Source organism: Primulina eburnea, chromosome 4 (genome assembly GCF_022965805.1).
Source record: "Primulina eburnea isolate SZY01 chromosome 4, ASM2296580v1, whole genome shotgun sequence".
NCBI lineage: Eukaryota > Viridiplantae > Streptophyta > Magnoliopsida > Lamiales > Gesneriaceae > Primulina > Primulina eburnea.
This window is the reverse complement of record NC_133104.1, coordinates 35,145,004-35,158,841: the sequence shown is the minus strand read 5'-3', so window position 1 is coordinate 35,158,841 and position 13,838 is coordinate 35,145,004. Positions and strand designations below refer to the sequence as shown.

Below are 13,838 nucleotides of genomic sequence, written 5' to 3'. Positions count from 1 at the left end.
GGAACATCATTCTCTATTTTGTGATCATCGTGTTTCTCTATGAATTTTCTTTTTCGAGGATTTTTATCCTTGGAACCGACTGGCCTTCCACGCTTCAGGCGTTTAATGACATCATGAGTATTTTCAATTTGTTTCTTTGGAATTTCAATTCGAGCAGGGGCATTTGCAGCATGTATATATGATTTAGTTACCCCTTTTGTGTCTGCAAATGCATCTGGTATTTGATTTGCTATTCTTTGCAAGTGTATAATTTGTTGTACATCATTTTCACATTGTTTTGTTCTTGGATCCATATGTAACAATGATGATACATACCACGTAATTTCCTTTTCGGTATGTTTCTGTTCTCCCCCTAACATTGGGAAGATTTCCTCATTAAAATGACAATCAGCAAAACGTGCTGTGAACACGTCGCCTGTCTGAGGTTCAAGATATCGAATGATTGATGGACTATCATAACCGATATAAATTCCAACCTTTCTCTGAGGTCCCATTTTCTTTCGTTGTGGTGGTGCAATAGGCACATACACCATACATCCAAAAATTCTCAGATGAGAAATGTCTGGTTCTTTACCAAATGCAAGCTGCAATGGGGAGTATTTATGATATGCACTTGGTCTGATACGAATTAATGCAGCAGCATGTAAAATTGCATGTCCCCATATAGAAATAGGGAGCTTTGTTTTTATAATCATTGGTCTAGCAATCATTTGCAGACGTTTAATCAATGATTCAGCCAATCCATTCTGTGTATGTACATGAGCAAAAGGATGCTCAACAATGATTCCCATAGACATACAATAATCATTGAAAGTCTGGGAAGTAAATTCACCAGCATTATCAAGTCTAATTTTCTTGATTGTATAATCGGGAAATTGATTCCTCAATTTTATTATTTGAGCAAGTAATCTTGCAAATGCAACATTTCGAGTTGACAATAAACATACATGTGACCATCTGCTGGAGGCATCAATCAATACCATAAAGTATCTGAATGGTCCACATGGTGGATGGATTGGTCCACAAATATCACCCTGAATACGTTCAAGAAACATTGGTGATTCAGTTTGGATTTTGGTTGGTGATGGTCTTATAATAAGTTTTCCGAGAGAACATGCTTTACATTGAAACTTATTATTCTGAAAGATCTTCTGGTCTTTCAATGGATGACCATGTGTATTTTCTATAATTCTTCGCATCATTGTTGAACCAGGATGTCCTAATCGATCATGCCAATTGATCAGTATTGAAGAATTATCAACTACCATGTTTGCTTCAATTGGACTTATATATGTATAATGCAATCCAGTAGGTAGCATTGATAGTTTTTCAACTACATATTTCTTTCCTGATTTATATGTGGTAAGACACATATATTTCTCATTCCCTTCATTCATTGTTTGAGTATCATACCCATGGGAATATATATCATTAAAACTCAACAAATTTCTTTTCGATTGTGGTGAATATAAAGCATCATTGATCAAAAATTTTGTACCATTAGGTAACAAAAATTGTGCTTTACCACAACCTTTAATCAAGTCTACAGGACCTGATATTGTATTCACCATTGTTTTTGTTGGTTTTAGTTCCAAGAAATATCTTTTATCTCGGAGGATAGTGTGCGTTGTACCACTATCAGGTATGCAAACTTCATCTTTGTTCATAGTATTTTCCATATTTGAACTTCAAAAAAATATGCAATGAAATAAAATTACTGACAATACATTTATAAAAATACAATACAATACATATGCCAAAATATAACACACGATAAAATATTATCATACAATTACATGAAAAATAAAATGTTTTACATATTTATTCCACCCGCAAATTGATCATTGTCTGAGAAATCAATCAGAAAATCTCCAGCATCAAAATGAGTTGAATTACTCAAAGGTTCATTGTTTTCAGCGAAGTTGGTCTCCTTTTCTTTCCCTTTTATTGATTCTTTATAAAGTTTGCAAAGGTGCTCAGGGGCTCGACAAATACGGGACCAATGTCCTGGAGTACCACATTTGAAACAAGAACTTTCAAATCTTTTTGAGTGATTTTCATTTACACTCATGTTCTCTTGATGCCTTTTCGGTGGATGATTTGGGACGTTCGTTTGAGATGAGTTATTGAAGTAACTATCTCGATTATTTTCAAAACCACGGCCGCGTCCACGACCACGACTATTTCCACGTCCCCGACCACGTCCACGACCACGACCACGACCTCGATTTCGTCCTCGACCAAAATCTTGTCTATAAATTTGATTTTGGTTGCCAGATTTAAATTCATTTTTGCTTACGACATTTGCTTCAGGAAATGCCGTTGAACCAGTAGGTCGTGCCTGATGATTTCTCATTAATAGTTCGTTATTCTTTTCCGCCACAAGGAGACAGGCGATAAGTTCAGAATATCTCAAAAATCCACGCACTCTATATTGTTGTTGTAGAGTTATATTCGATGCGTGAAAAGTGGAAAATGTTTTCTCAAGCTTTTCCAATTCTGTAATCTCGTGCCCACAAAATTTCAACTGCGAGATTATTCTATACATCGTCGAGTTGTAATCGCTGACTTTTTTAAAGTCTTGGAATCTTAACGTATTCCATTCATCCCTAGCGATCGGAAGTATAACTTCCCTTATATGTTCGAATCTTTCTTTTAATCCCTTCCATAAAGCCATGGGATCTTTTTCAGTCATATATTCACATTTTAATCCATCGTCGAGATGTCGACGCAAAAATATCATGGCTCTTGCCTTTTCTTGTGATGTGCATATGCCATTTTCTTTTATGGTCTCATTTAGACCTAATGACTCAAGATGCATTTCTACATCGAGAGTCCATGGCATATAATTTTTCCCAGTAATGTCAAGAGCGATGAATTCGAGCTTTGTCAAGTTTGCCATGGTGGTACTAAAAATCACGATGCATTTTATTAGTTAATGAATATTGCAATACAAAGTAATGGATAAACAACAAGTACAAGTATTCGTAAAAATAAAGAAAACACACGAGGAGGATATTCTCCGATAAATACAAGACTCGTGAGTATGATAACTAAAATAATTAAAAATAACCTTGCGAAAGCCATCTTCTTTTTTCTCCGAAAATTTGATGAAGAATAATTTTTAGAGAAGAAGAGAAAGTTGGGGTGATTGAATGAGTTTGAGAGATCATATTTATAGGGCAAAAACTAGCCGTTTTGTTACCGTTTATGACCGTTGGTGAATAAAAGAATAAATGTATGTATTTGTATAATTTTATGGTAATAATATGGTATATATAATATTAGACATGTTTAAATAATTATATATATCATATCATAATATTATAACGACTGTCATAATTTATTTTGTTTAAAAACCTTATAGGCTTTTATACTTGTCGTATCCCTTGCCGGGAGTGTGGGATGTCGTCTTAACATCCTCCCAGGATTTATAACAAGTTTATGAAAAATTTATTTTTATTATTTCTAATAATAACATTATATTGTATATTAAATAAATACACAATAAACAAATAACAGTAAAATAAATATAATTACTTTTGTTACCTTTTTCTTCTGTTTGGAGCTTGGAAAAATATGTAGGACTTTTAGACCTTCGTGCTGATAACGTGTTGTGAAAAAGTAAAAAATTTATGGTAAAAAGTAAAAATCTCAAACACTCAAAATTTACCAACCAACACACTTTATAATATTTTTCTCTCTACTCAATTATGATTTTCTTCACAAATGAGAGATCTATTTATAGGAAATCTTTACACATAATCCAAAAATAAAATACATCATTACCTATATCATCACACACTAATTTTCAATATTCAACACCTATTTTTCAACATTCAACATTCACATTTTCAACACAAATATTTTTCACATTTTAAATAATATTTCAACAATAATAATAATAATAATAGTGTAATTTACATTTAGGGTCTTTGTAAAAGCTTAAAAAAAAACCTCCTACATGAAATTAGTGATATTTTAAAGCTCTTTTTTTTTAGAATCAGACATAAAAATCTCTATAAATATGGCAAATGTACCAGATTTAAAAAACATGAGGTTTGAAATACATTTAATTGCAGTGTTCTATGTTTTTCGGAGGTGATAAATATAATTTGTCGATAATAATAATAATATTTATTACAATTATGGGGCAAAAAAGAGAAAACAATGAAAGAAGGATGAAATAGCTATATGAAACCAGTAGAGAGCATACTAGAGAGAGATTAAAACGAAAAAGCCTGAAATATAGATAAAGATTAGGCAGAGAAGGGGAAAAAACTCACACCTCTTCCTCCAGAATCAAGAAACCGATACCCTCACCAGAGTTAGAAGGAAATAGAATCAAGATTTCAGTTTTTTGGGCTTAATCGGTAAACAGTTACGTACGAACACTCGGGCCCTTTTATATAGCAAAATCCCAGCTTTTGTAAAAATCCCATCTTTTCCCTCTGGTTATGGATGTCTTTGATTTGGTTTCTTTCACGACAGGGCTTCGTAAAGGTATATCTACAGAACCCAGATTTTGTCTTTCTTTGACTTTTTTTAATAAAAAAATTCATGTTTATTTTTTGTTTATAAAATTTTAGATCTAGTGTGGTAAGTTGTGTGATTGATGTTTAAAGTAGTTCCTTTTACCTCTTATCTTATCTTATCTTTTTTCTTCTCTTTGTTTTGATTTTGGTTGCTGAATGTGGAGATTTTGGTAAACTATGTGTCTTAAGTTTTTAACTTTAATTCTTTTAGTAATAGGTTTTATGTATTGATAGTTGGTTATTGCTGATGAAAAAATTTTGGTTCACTATAATGAACTGCTGAAGTGTGAGAACTTTTTGTTTATGTGGCTTTTTCCATAGATCTTGTTGGTTGAGAGCTTTGTTTTCTAGACCTTAAGCTTTAATAGTTTCCAATTTAGCACCTCTCGGCAAGGCCGACTTAGTGAATTGAGAGTGGTTGAAATCCGCAATTCCCCCAAAAAAATATAAAAAATCTTGAAACTATTTTTTTTTTATTCCGGGGTCAACCAATCATTGGTCCATCCAGAGTTGGGGTATGGAAGGGAAGATATTGTGGACTTGTTGTGAAAAGGTTATAATGTACTAACTATATTTGAAGTTATTTAGCAAAATCTTCACTGAAAAATTGTAAATTGTGCCTTCTGTAATTGTGGGTGATTTTATATTGTCTTGTGGTTCAAATTTGATCGGCGAACTGAGCTCTGCTTTGTGAATACAAAAAATTGTTACGTTTTTTAGACCATATTATTATTCCATGTATGATTTTTACTTGAATCTACAATACCTCCGAGACCTATTATTGTAAAATCACTAGGTTTTTGGAGTTTTTGATTTTCTCACAGTTATCTTCAGTGTATTTTCTCTTTTTTTGTTTATTAGAGCCTCTTATGATTGTAAAATGCCTTGGCATTTACAGAACTTGGATTTCTGATATGTAAGTATTTATTCATCTTCAGGGTTTGGCTGATACATACACCATAACATGGCTTCTTTTATTCCTTAGAAAGATTTTTGTGGCACGCGAATACCTTTTTATTTTCCTAATTATAACCTATTCAAGATTTCAATAAATTATGAACTTTCCGGATAAGGGAGCTTCCATCGGTGACAAAAATCTTGGTGCTGCAAAAGCAACTTTGAATCCCAATGCTGCCGAATTTGTTCCTTTTGCTCTGAGGCCTCCTGCTGTGGGCAGTAGCACTGGAGATGCCTCGTCAAAATATAGCACCTCCGCTGCAGCCTCACCAGGAAAAGCTATGTTAGATAGATCAGAATCCTCAGTATCAAATAAGTCTGACGAAGAAGCTCAGCGGTACTGGAGCCATCAGCTTCCAGATGATATTACTCTTGACTTCAAGGGTATGGGCATTGATGATACTCAAGAGATTGACAGTTTGTCACCTTTGAACTTATCCTCAACTGATGTTCATGAAGGCTCAAGATATTCTGATTTGACTGGTAGTGGCTTTACTTTGACTGGGCAGCAGGGATTATCACCTCATTCTTCTAGTCATGGCAATAGGTTTACCGAGAAGCTGAAATATCCTCTCTCATCATATGAGGATTACCCATCTCCTACTGGTTTTCTCCCTTCACTTGCTAGACCGTGGGGCAAACAGAATATCAGCAACGATCAGATTGTTAGAAGAGAAGGACCTCCTTATAATGGAAATTCAAGACACAGTTTTTTAGCTGACTTGTCAAATGATCAACCATTGGTGGATAATGTGGAAATGAACCCCCTTGAATTTTTGGCCTCACAATTTCCTGGTTTTGCTGCAGAAAGTCTTGGAGAAGTGTATTTTGCCAGCGGAGGTGACTTAAATCTGACGATTGAGATACTTACTCAGCTCGAGGTAGGCTTTTACCTCAGCATTAATGCATGACTATTGACTTCTGGTCTGTAGTTCATCTCTAGCTTTGTGTAAGCCCTCTATAATTCTAATACATTGCTAATTATTTTGTCAAAAACATTCACATTCATGCATCCTATTTTGGCTCATACCCTTTAATTTTAACCATGAAAATAGGACATAAATGCCTAACTTATATAGTAACATGGTGCTATCTCAATTTTCAGAAGGAACTGTGGGATCAATGTTAGCGTGTCCACCAGAATTGGGAGTTAAATCATGTTCTGTTGGTATACTTGATTTTGTTCTAATTCTAATATTTTGCTTTTGAATATACAACTGACATGAGAAGACAAGATTTTATAAGTACCAAGAATAAGTGGTCTATTACTTAATAATTTCATATAGTGCTTTGAGTCAATGTTATTCTGGTCCCTGATGGGAGTAACATAGTGATTTTTAAAGTGTTCTAAAAAACGGTAGGCAGTAAGCACCGCTTACGTCTAGGTGTTTAGGCGGTGGCCTAAACGTTTTTTCTTTTTTACCTAAATATATTTTTTTTCTCCGTATTTCTTCAATAATTCCTCTATATTAGATACAAGCTCATAATCAATTGCATATTCTTCCTCCTTATACGATACAAATTGATTGAAAAATATGTCAAACAATATTTTTTTAAAAAAATTGAAATTAAAAAAAATCTATATATCACATTAGGCGGCCTCCTAGGTGGTTTCTAAAAATCGAGGTGGTGAGCGACTGCCAAGCACCTAGGCGCCGCCGGTACATTCCTAGTCGGCACCTTTTAGAACAATGGATTTTCGTACTCAATTCATTTTTCCATTTCGGAAGTACGAAGGAAATCTCATGAAATTAAGTGCTATAGGTGTAGTAGTGGTAGGTGAAGTGTGTTCAAATTGTATTGTATTAGTGAGATTTTTAACCTGAAAAAACTAAGCACACTGTGTTTAGCCCATGCAACCCGGTTCTTAAGTAAAACATCTCAACATGACTTTTACCCGTTGTTCCACGGTTTAGTGTCGGCCCTTGAAGAGATGAGATTTCCCTTCGTATTTGTTTACGAAAGATGGCTTTGCAGTATCTGATTAAGTTTCACTGTATACTGCACTTGTGGTATCAGCTTCAAGTTGATGGGGGCTTGAATCGGACTCTGAATCCAAAAGCATTGTCTGCTCCAAATCTAAGTGCATTGGATTTTCCTGCTCTTTCTGTACCAGATGCTCAAAATGGTTTGGTAAAATTTAGCAGTGAGATGGATCCATATCGGTTTTCGGAAAAGGAAAGTTCAGTGACGTTCAAATCCAGCTCCTCCTTTCCGGCAAGAGGACACACAGATTTTGCTTCTGTTGTCAGAAGAATGGCATCTCAAGATTCTGGCATCTGGAAGTATGAACGAAGTGGGTCCGCACACCCAAGCATTGGGTCGAGTAGAAGTTCGCAACTGGCAAGCTCACATAATGGTGGCCAAAGCAGAAGCATTTATAGTGACAGGTTGCAAAATCGAGGATCTGCTCATGCATCTTCTGTCTGGCTTGAAACTGGAGATGCCGTCGGTAATGTTTTTGAGACAATATAATTAAATCACACTCTAGAACTTTAATCATGCAAAAATTCTTCATGCACGCATATGTATGTTTTAACTTTGTTGAGATGGCAGCAAGTATTTATTCTGAAACGCGGGAGGAAGCTCGTGATCATGCACGTGTACGTAATTCATACTTCGAGCAGGTATGTTCTTTGAGTCGATTTCTTGAAGGGTGAACATTACGTGGGTGGATAATTAATAAAACACACTTCCCTTGTTTGTTTATATCTAAAATATATATACTGTGAGATAGGCACGACAGGCGTACCTAATTGGTAACAAGGCTTTGGCCAAGGAGTTGAGTATTAAAGGGCAGTTGCATAACATGCACATGAAAGCAGCCCATGGAAAGGCTCAAGAATCTATTTATCGTCAAAGGTTCGTGCATCTTGGACTCTTGGGCCACTCCTGGCTTTTCTATGTCCACTGATTCTACTCTTGTGAATCCCTTTTAACTATATCTGTTTTCACAAGACACACACTCAATTTATTTACAGGAATCCAGATGCGCAAAGCAATGGAAGAGAGCGAATGATCGATCTACACGGTCTTCATGTAAATGAAGCTATTCACGTGCTCAAACGGGAACTCGCAGTATTGAAGAACACGGCCAGGTCTGCAGGCCAGTGTTTGCTTGCTTACGTATGCGTTGGAACAGGTCACCACACAAGGGGTTCACGAACCCCTGCTCGACTTCCCACTGCTGTTCAGCGCTACCTGCTAGAGGAAGAGGGGCTTGTTTACTCTGAGCCACAGCCAGGCCTCCTTCGAGTTGTCATATACTGAAGCAGGAAAGGTGTAGTAGATTATTAAGTTGACAAAAGCTCGCCGTCAATTCCTTTGCAAGTGCAAAAAACTTAAAAAAAGAGAAACTTGTTTTTTACCTGTAAATGGGAAAGAATGGAGTAGGACAAATATCCTGCACAATGGAAAAGTTAGAAAAATGGAAAAAGAAGGGATCTTGAAAGAGTAGGGGGAGGCAGATGTATCTGTATTGTTACTGTGTAGTTGGCCGAATTCAAGAGTTCGATTTTGTAGATGCCTGTAATTTGTATTGGCTTTGTAATTTTTTTTGTACCACTTATCTTTTACATTTGTTTGCTTCTATTTACACGAAGTTCAAGATTCATCTAGCAGTTGGATTGTTATATCTGTTTGTCTTGTTGATCTTGATTCACCAGTAGGAGAGGAAGAAAAGAGTTGCTGCCGTGTTGCTCAAAGAAAGGTTTCGATGTTAATGAGCAAGAAATTAGATGATTGTGTGGTTAGAAATTAGATGATTGTGTGGTAATGGTGCTGGATAATCGTTTTCTCACATTTATGGCATAGTGGAAGTTTAATTTTTTTTATTGTTGTCATTCAAAACGTTTTTTGGTGTCGTATGATTTAAACATTTATAGGTTATTTAGATCTGATTACTTTGCGTAATAAATGTTATATATCAAACCAGTCCAAGATTAACAGAGTTGATTTTTATGGTAAATCTCTACGAACGGGTCTCTCTTTCTTCGATCGTTAAATAAAGTCTACGATCAGAGATTGAGTTTCTTGTTTAGATCGCATTAGAGATCTAAACGATTTAATGTCGAGATTGGATCGTCGGAATTTCAAAAATCCAGCAGTGTCGGGGCGGGGCGATGGAAGAGGGTGACCGAATTTTTGTTCCTCAAAATAAAAGGTGGTTGTAATTTGCTTCTAGGAGAAGAGGTAGAATATTTGATAACATGTTAATAAGAATACACTAATTCAATTGTACTAGGACTCATAATCTTAATCTCATTAAGGTTTATTTATTTTCATTAATTAAAATTCTCATGTAGTATATATCATGCAAAATCAATTCTTGATAATGCATGATATTTATATCTCAATATATATGTAAAATTAAATAACCATTATTTAATTTTCTTAATTAATTGTTAATTAACCAATCAACTAATTAATCAAGGCTCATGATTACAGCTAGTCGTGAGCTCACAACTTCATATGTAACGCTCCAAATTCAATGTCTATCTTCACTGTACCAAGACAAGTCTCTCTAGTGTGCTTATGTCCTCACTCACACGCACTATCGGAAACTTCCCAGGGGGTCATCCATCCCAAAATTGCATCAGGTCAAGCACGCTTAACCTTGGAGTTCTTATGTGATAAGTTACCGAAAAAAAGATGAACCTTCTTGATATGAGCAGTAAAAATGAAATCTTGTAAGCCTCCTTAACTGCACAATCCCATACCTGAACAATTTTGGAATCTATCTCCTCCCTGTGTAAGATCGTAACTCATGTTCCCTTCGCCTAAAAGCCTGTCAGGAGTCGCTCATTGTCCATGCAACCTCATGGCACCGGCAATTCTCCCCCCTTCCTTCAGCCCGGGGCCTCACATGTCCATCAGCTTCCACTTGATTCGTCTCCGAACCACACCATACTAGGAGATGTCGGTTCTGATACAAACTATAACGCCCTAAATTCGACGACTGTTCTCATTGTACTAAGACGAGTCTTTTCAACGTGCTTATCTCCTCACTCACATGCACCCTAAAAAACTTCTCAGTAGGTCATCAATTCCAGAATTGCTCCAAGTCAAGCATGCTTAACCTTGGAGTTCTTATGTGATGAGCTATCGAAAAGAAAATACACATTCTTGATATGAGTAGTAAAAATAAAATATTTTAAGTCATCCTCAACTGCACAGTCTCACATCTGAACATTTTTAGAATCCCTCTCCTTCCGGTGTAAGATCGGTTAATTCATTACTCTTCGCCTAGAAGTCTGCTAGGAGCTGCTCATTGTCCGTGCAACCTCATGGCACCGGCAATCACCCCCCACCCTCTTCGGCCCTGGGCCTCATATCATATTATTCAGAATAATAATTATTCTTATTCGGACTTACCTTAATTAATTCAATTATTTTCATCAACTTCTTGATCAAGAATGTCATAACTCAAGTCTGATTGCACCCCTCAGATCATGCTAAGAGTGTCTATTAGTATCACCCCATGATCCTCTAGGTATCACCAATAGTGACTGCAAGAACTTTAAGTTATGGTTAGCGTACACTACGGTCCCTTCAACTCATATGTCTCGATCAAATATGCAATCATTAGTATATCGAGAATCACAAATGAATTCGATAACGATGTGATATATCTTTGATTAATAACAGTGACACGATATGTGAAACTGGGGAAACACTTTTCCACAATACACATGTCTTACTCTGACTAGAGATTTCTTGCACTATTAACTCATCAGATCATAAATGATATCTTTATCCATAGGGAAATGGTGAATCCTCGAATACAATACATTGGCTCCTATGTATTTCGAAACTAGATCCAACCTCGCCACCTGATACCCTCAATGGATTCGGTAAACAGATCAAAATGCATGTTAGTACGTAGAGCCTCTACGTTGTCTCGGATCAAAGGACTATTGATGTACAACGATAACCATATACTATTCCACTCGATAAGTGATAACTACTTGGTCAGTCAATGGAGGTTTGTTCAGTACATCTTCAAATGATCACTCATCTGTATGAATAGATATTTTCACGTCCTTACAAATGAAACATTGTGTTTACATCACATATATTAGTCTCAAGCTCAAGGTCGAGCGACCTTTATTCTTATTTTAGGTGGTTGATTCGACTAGGAATATATTCAGAATATACGGTACACTTTCTAACGAGTTTCATGATCTTACGTTGCGAGGCAGACCTCACGGTGCCTATTATATATTCAAATGATTTATCTATATAACTTGCATGAGTATACAAATAAAGTAATTGATATAATTGGATAAAACTGTAAAATAATATTAAAATAAAGATTGTTTTTTATATAAGTATCAATAAAACTCAAGCCAAAAGTTGATTTGTTGGTCATCTACTATAGCAAATGGGACTCGCAAATCGTACACAACTGGTACAAAATGAAAACAATACTTTTTAGGCCATTAGAAAAAGCTTCCTTGTCATTATTGCCTTTCGTTTTTTGAATGGGCATGACACATGCATATCTTTTTTCTTCTTTTTTTTTTTAAAACCAAATACACATTTACGAGTTAAGCATATCAATTTGTACAGAAGGGCCAAGCCATAAAGGTATGAAATTCAAAATAACATTATTAGTGCCACTACTTAAACCTTCCTTAACCAAATCGTGGGCAACCAAATTCGATTTCCTCGGACAGTGTTGAACTTTAGTATTTGAAACTTGTGCACAAGAAGATTGTATTTCCTCAACAAAATGTGCCTCGGGTGCAAGTGGAAAAATATGTTGAATTGCTTGGACCACATTGAGAGCATCACTTTCCAATACCCACAGCTGTAGTTGTAAGTTGTAACCGAAGCACTAAACGCATTCCTTCCCGTGCGGCCATGTAATCAAAAACTTACCAGGAAGACAACATATCTTATCTTAGCAAAAAATGTTAAAGAGTAGATGTCGTGTAAGTCAACGATTGACTAAAAAATTTATCAACTCAGATGTAACAAACATTATTTATTTTAATATGATTTATATTTCATGATTTTGTTTTACTTTATATGTATACTCATGCAATCGACATAGATAAAGATCTTGATTATATTTTAATACAAATGAATCGTACTTCGATAGCTTGGGTTCATGTCTTCTTAGGACTATTCTGGATGTACAATTACTTTATATTCTAAATTTGTTCCTTGTCAATTAAGCCGCCAAAAAACAAGGATAAAGACCGCTTGAAATTGAGACTAACATCTGTGATGTTGTGTACCGTGTTTCATGGTAAAGACATAGAGATGTCCAATCACGCAGATGGGTAATCATATGATGATTGTAGCAAACAACTCTCTCTCGGAATTTTCAAGTGGTAATCATTCATCGAGAGGAAAAGTTCGTGGTTATGACTATACATCATTAATCCTTACGACCCGAGACAATAGTGATGTTCTACATACTAGAATTGTGCTTTGACTTGTTTATCGACTCCGCGAGGGTCACAAGATGGCGAGGTTGGGTGTAATTGCGACATATGTAGGAGCCAGTACATTGTATTCGGGAATTCACTGCTCATCCACGAGTGTGAATATCCTATGTGATTTAACGGAATAATGGTACGTGAAATATCTAGCCAGATGTAAGATATACACTAGGGACAATGGTTCTCTAGATGTACATACGATGACACTATGAATATTTCATGAATGCATCATATAGCTATCGAATCTAGTATGAAACCCTCGATGAACCAATTGTTACATTCATTCAGGATATATGAGATAAAGAGACCGTAATGTACGTTAATCATAACTGATTGGTATTTGCAGGCACTATCAGTGATACCTAAGGAATCATGGGGCGATACTACTAGATGCTTTTACCATGATTCGATGGGTTTAATCAGAAAATGATTTCTGATATTTTCATGATCAAATGTTGGTTCATGGAATGAGACAAATTAGGATAAGCCTGAATAAATGAAAATTTCCTGAATCACAAAGAGTTGTGAACCCACTGCTAGCTGTATCTTTGAACCATTGAAGGTCATACAAGTACTGAATCATTTGTTCCCGTTGCAACAATAAATTCAAGGAATTGAATTTATGATAATTAAAATTTGGAAAGAATAAATTGAAGGAGTTGAATGTATGAAAATTGAGAGCTTAAAATATTAAACTTAAATTGGTTGGATTTATAAAAGATTAAATTAATGTAGTGGAAAGTATGTATAATAGGCTTATAGGAGTACAAGTCCAACATGATAAATAATTAAATTTCTTAATAGAATTTAATATAATAATTAATTAAACTAGTTGGACTGGCCAAATTAATTAACTAAGTCCATTAAGTTTAATTAAGGAACCCTAAACCTATAA

General features: G+C 35.4%; 1 protein-coding gene across 1 annotated transcript; it reads left to right on the top strand.

Annotated features, from left to right (window-relative positions):
• Window positions 1-4,184: 4,184 nt before the first annotated feature.
• LOC140831001 (polyadenylate-binding protein-interacting protein 7-like) lies at window positions 4,185-9,124 on the top strand. The gene is made up of 6 exons (XM_073194644.1): window positions 4,185-4,503; window positions 5,474-6,373; window positions 7,512-7,944; window positions 8,049-8,119; window positions 8,230-8,354; window positions 8,474-9,124. Exons 2-6 carry the CDS (start codon window positions 5,591-5,593, stop codon window positions 8,760-8,762), a joined length of 1,701 nt encoding a protein of 566 aa, XP_073050745.1. The 5' UTR covers window positions 4,185-4,503; window positions 5,474-5,590; the 3' UTR covers window positions 8,763-9,124.
• Window positions 9,125-13,838: the final 4,714 nt, after the last annotated feature.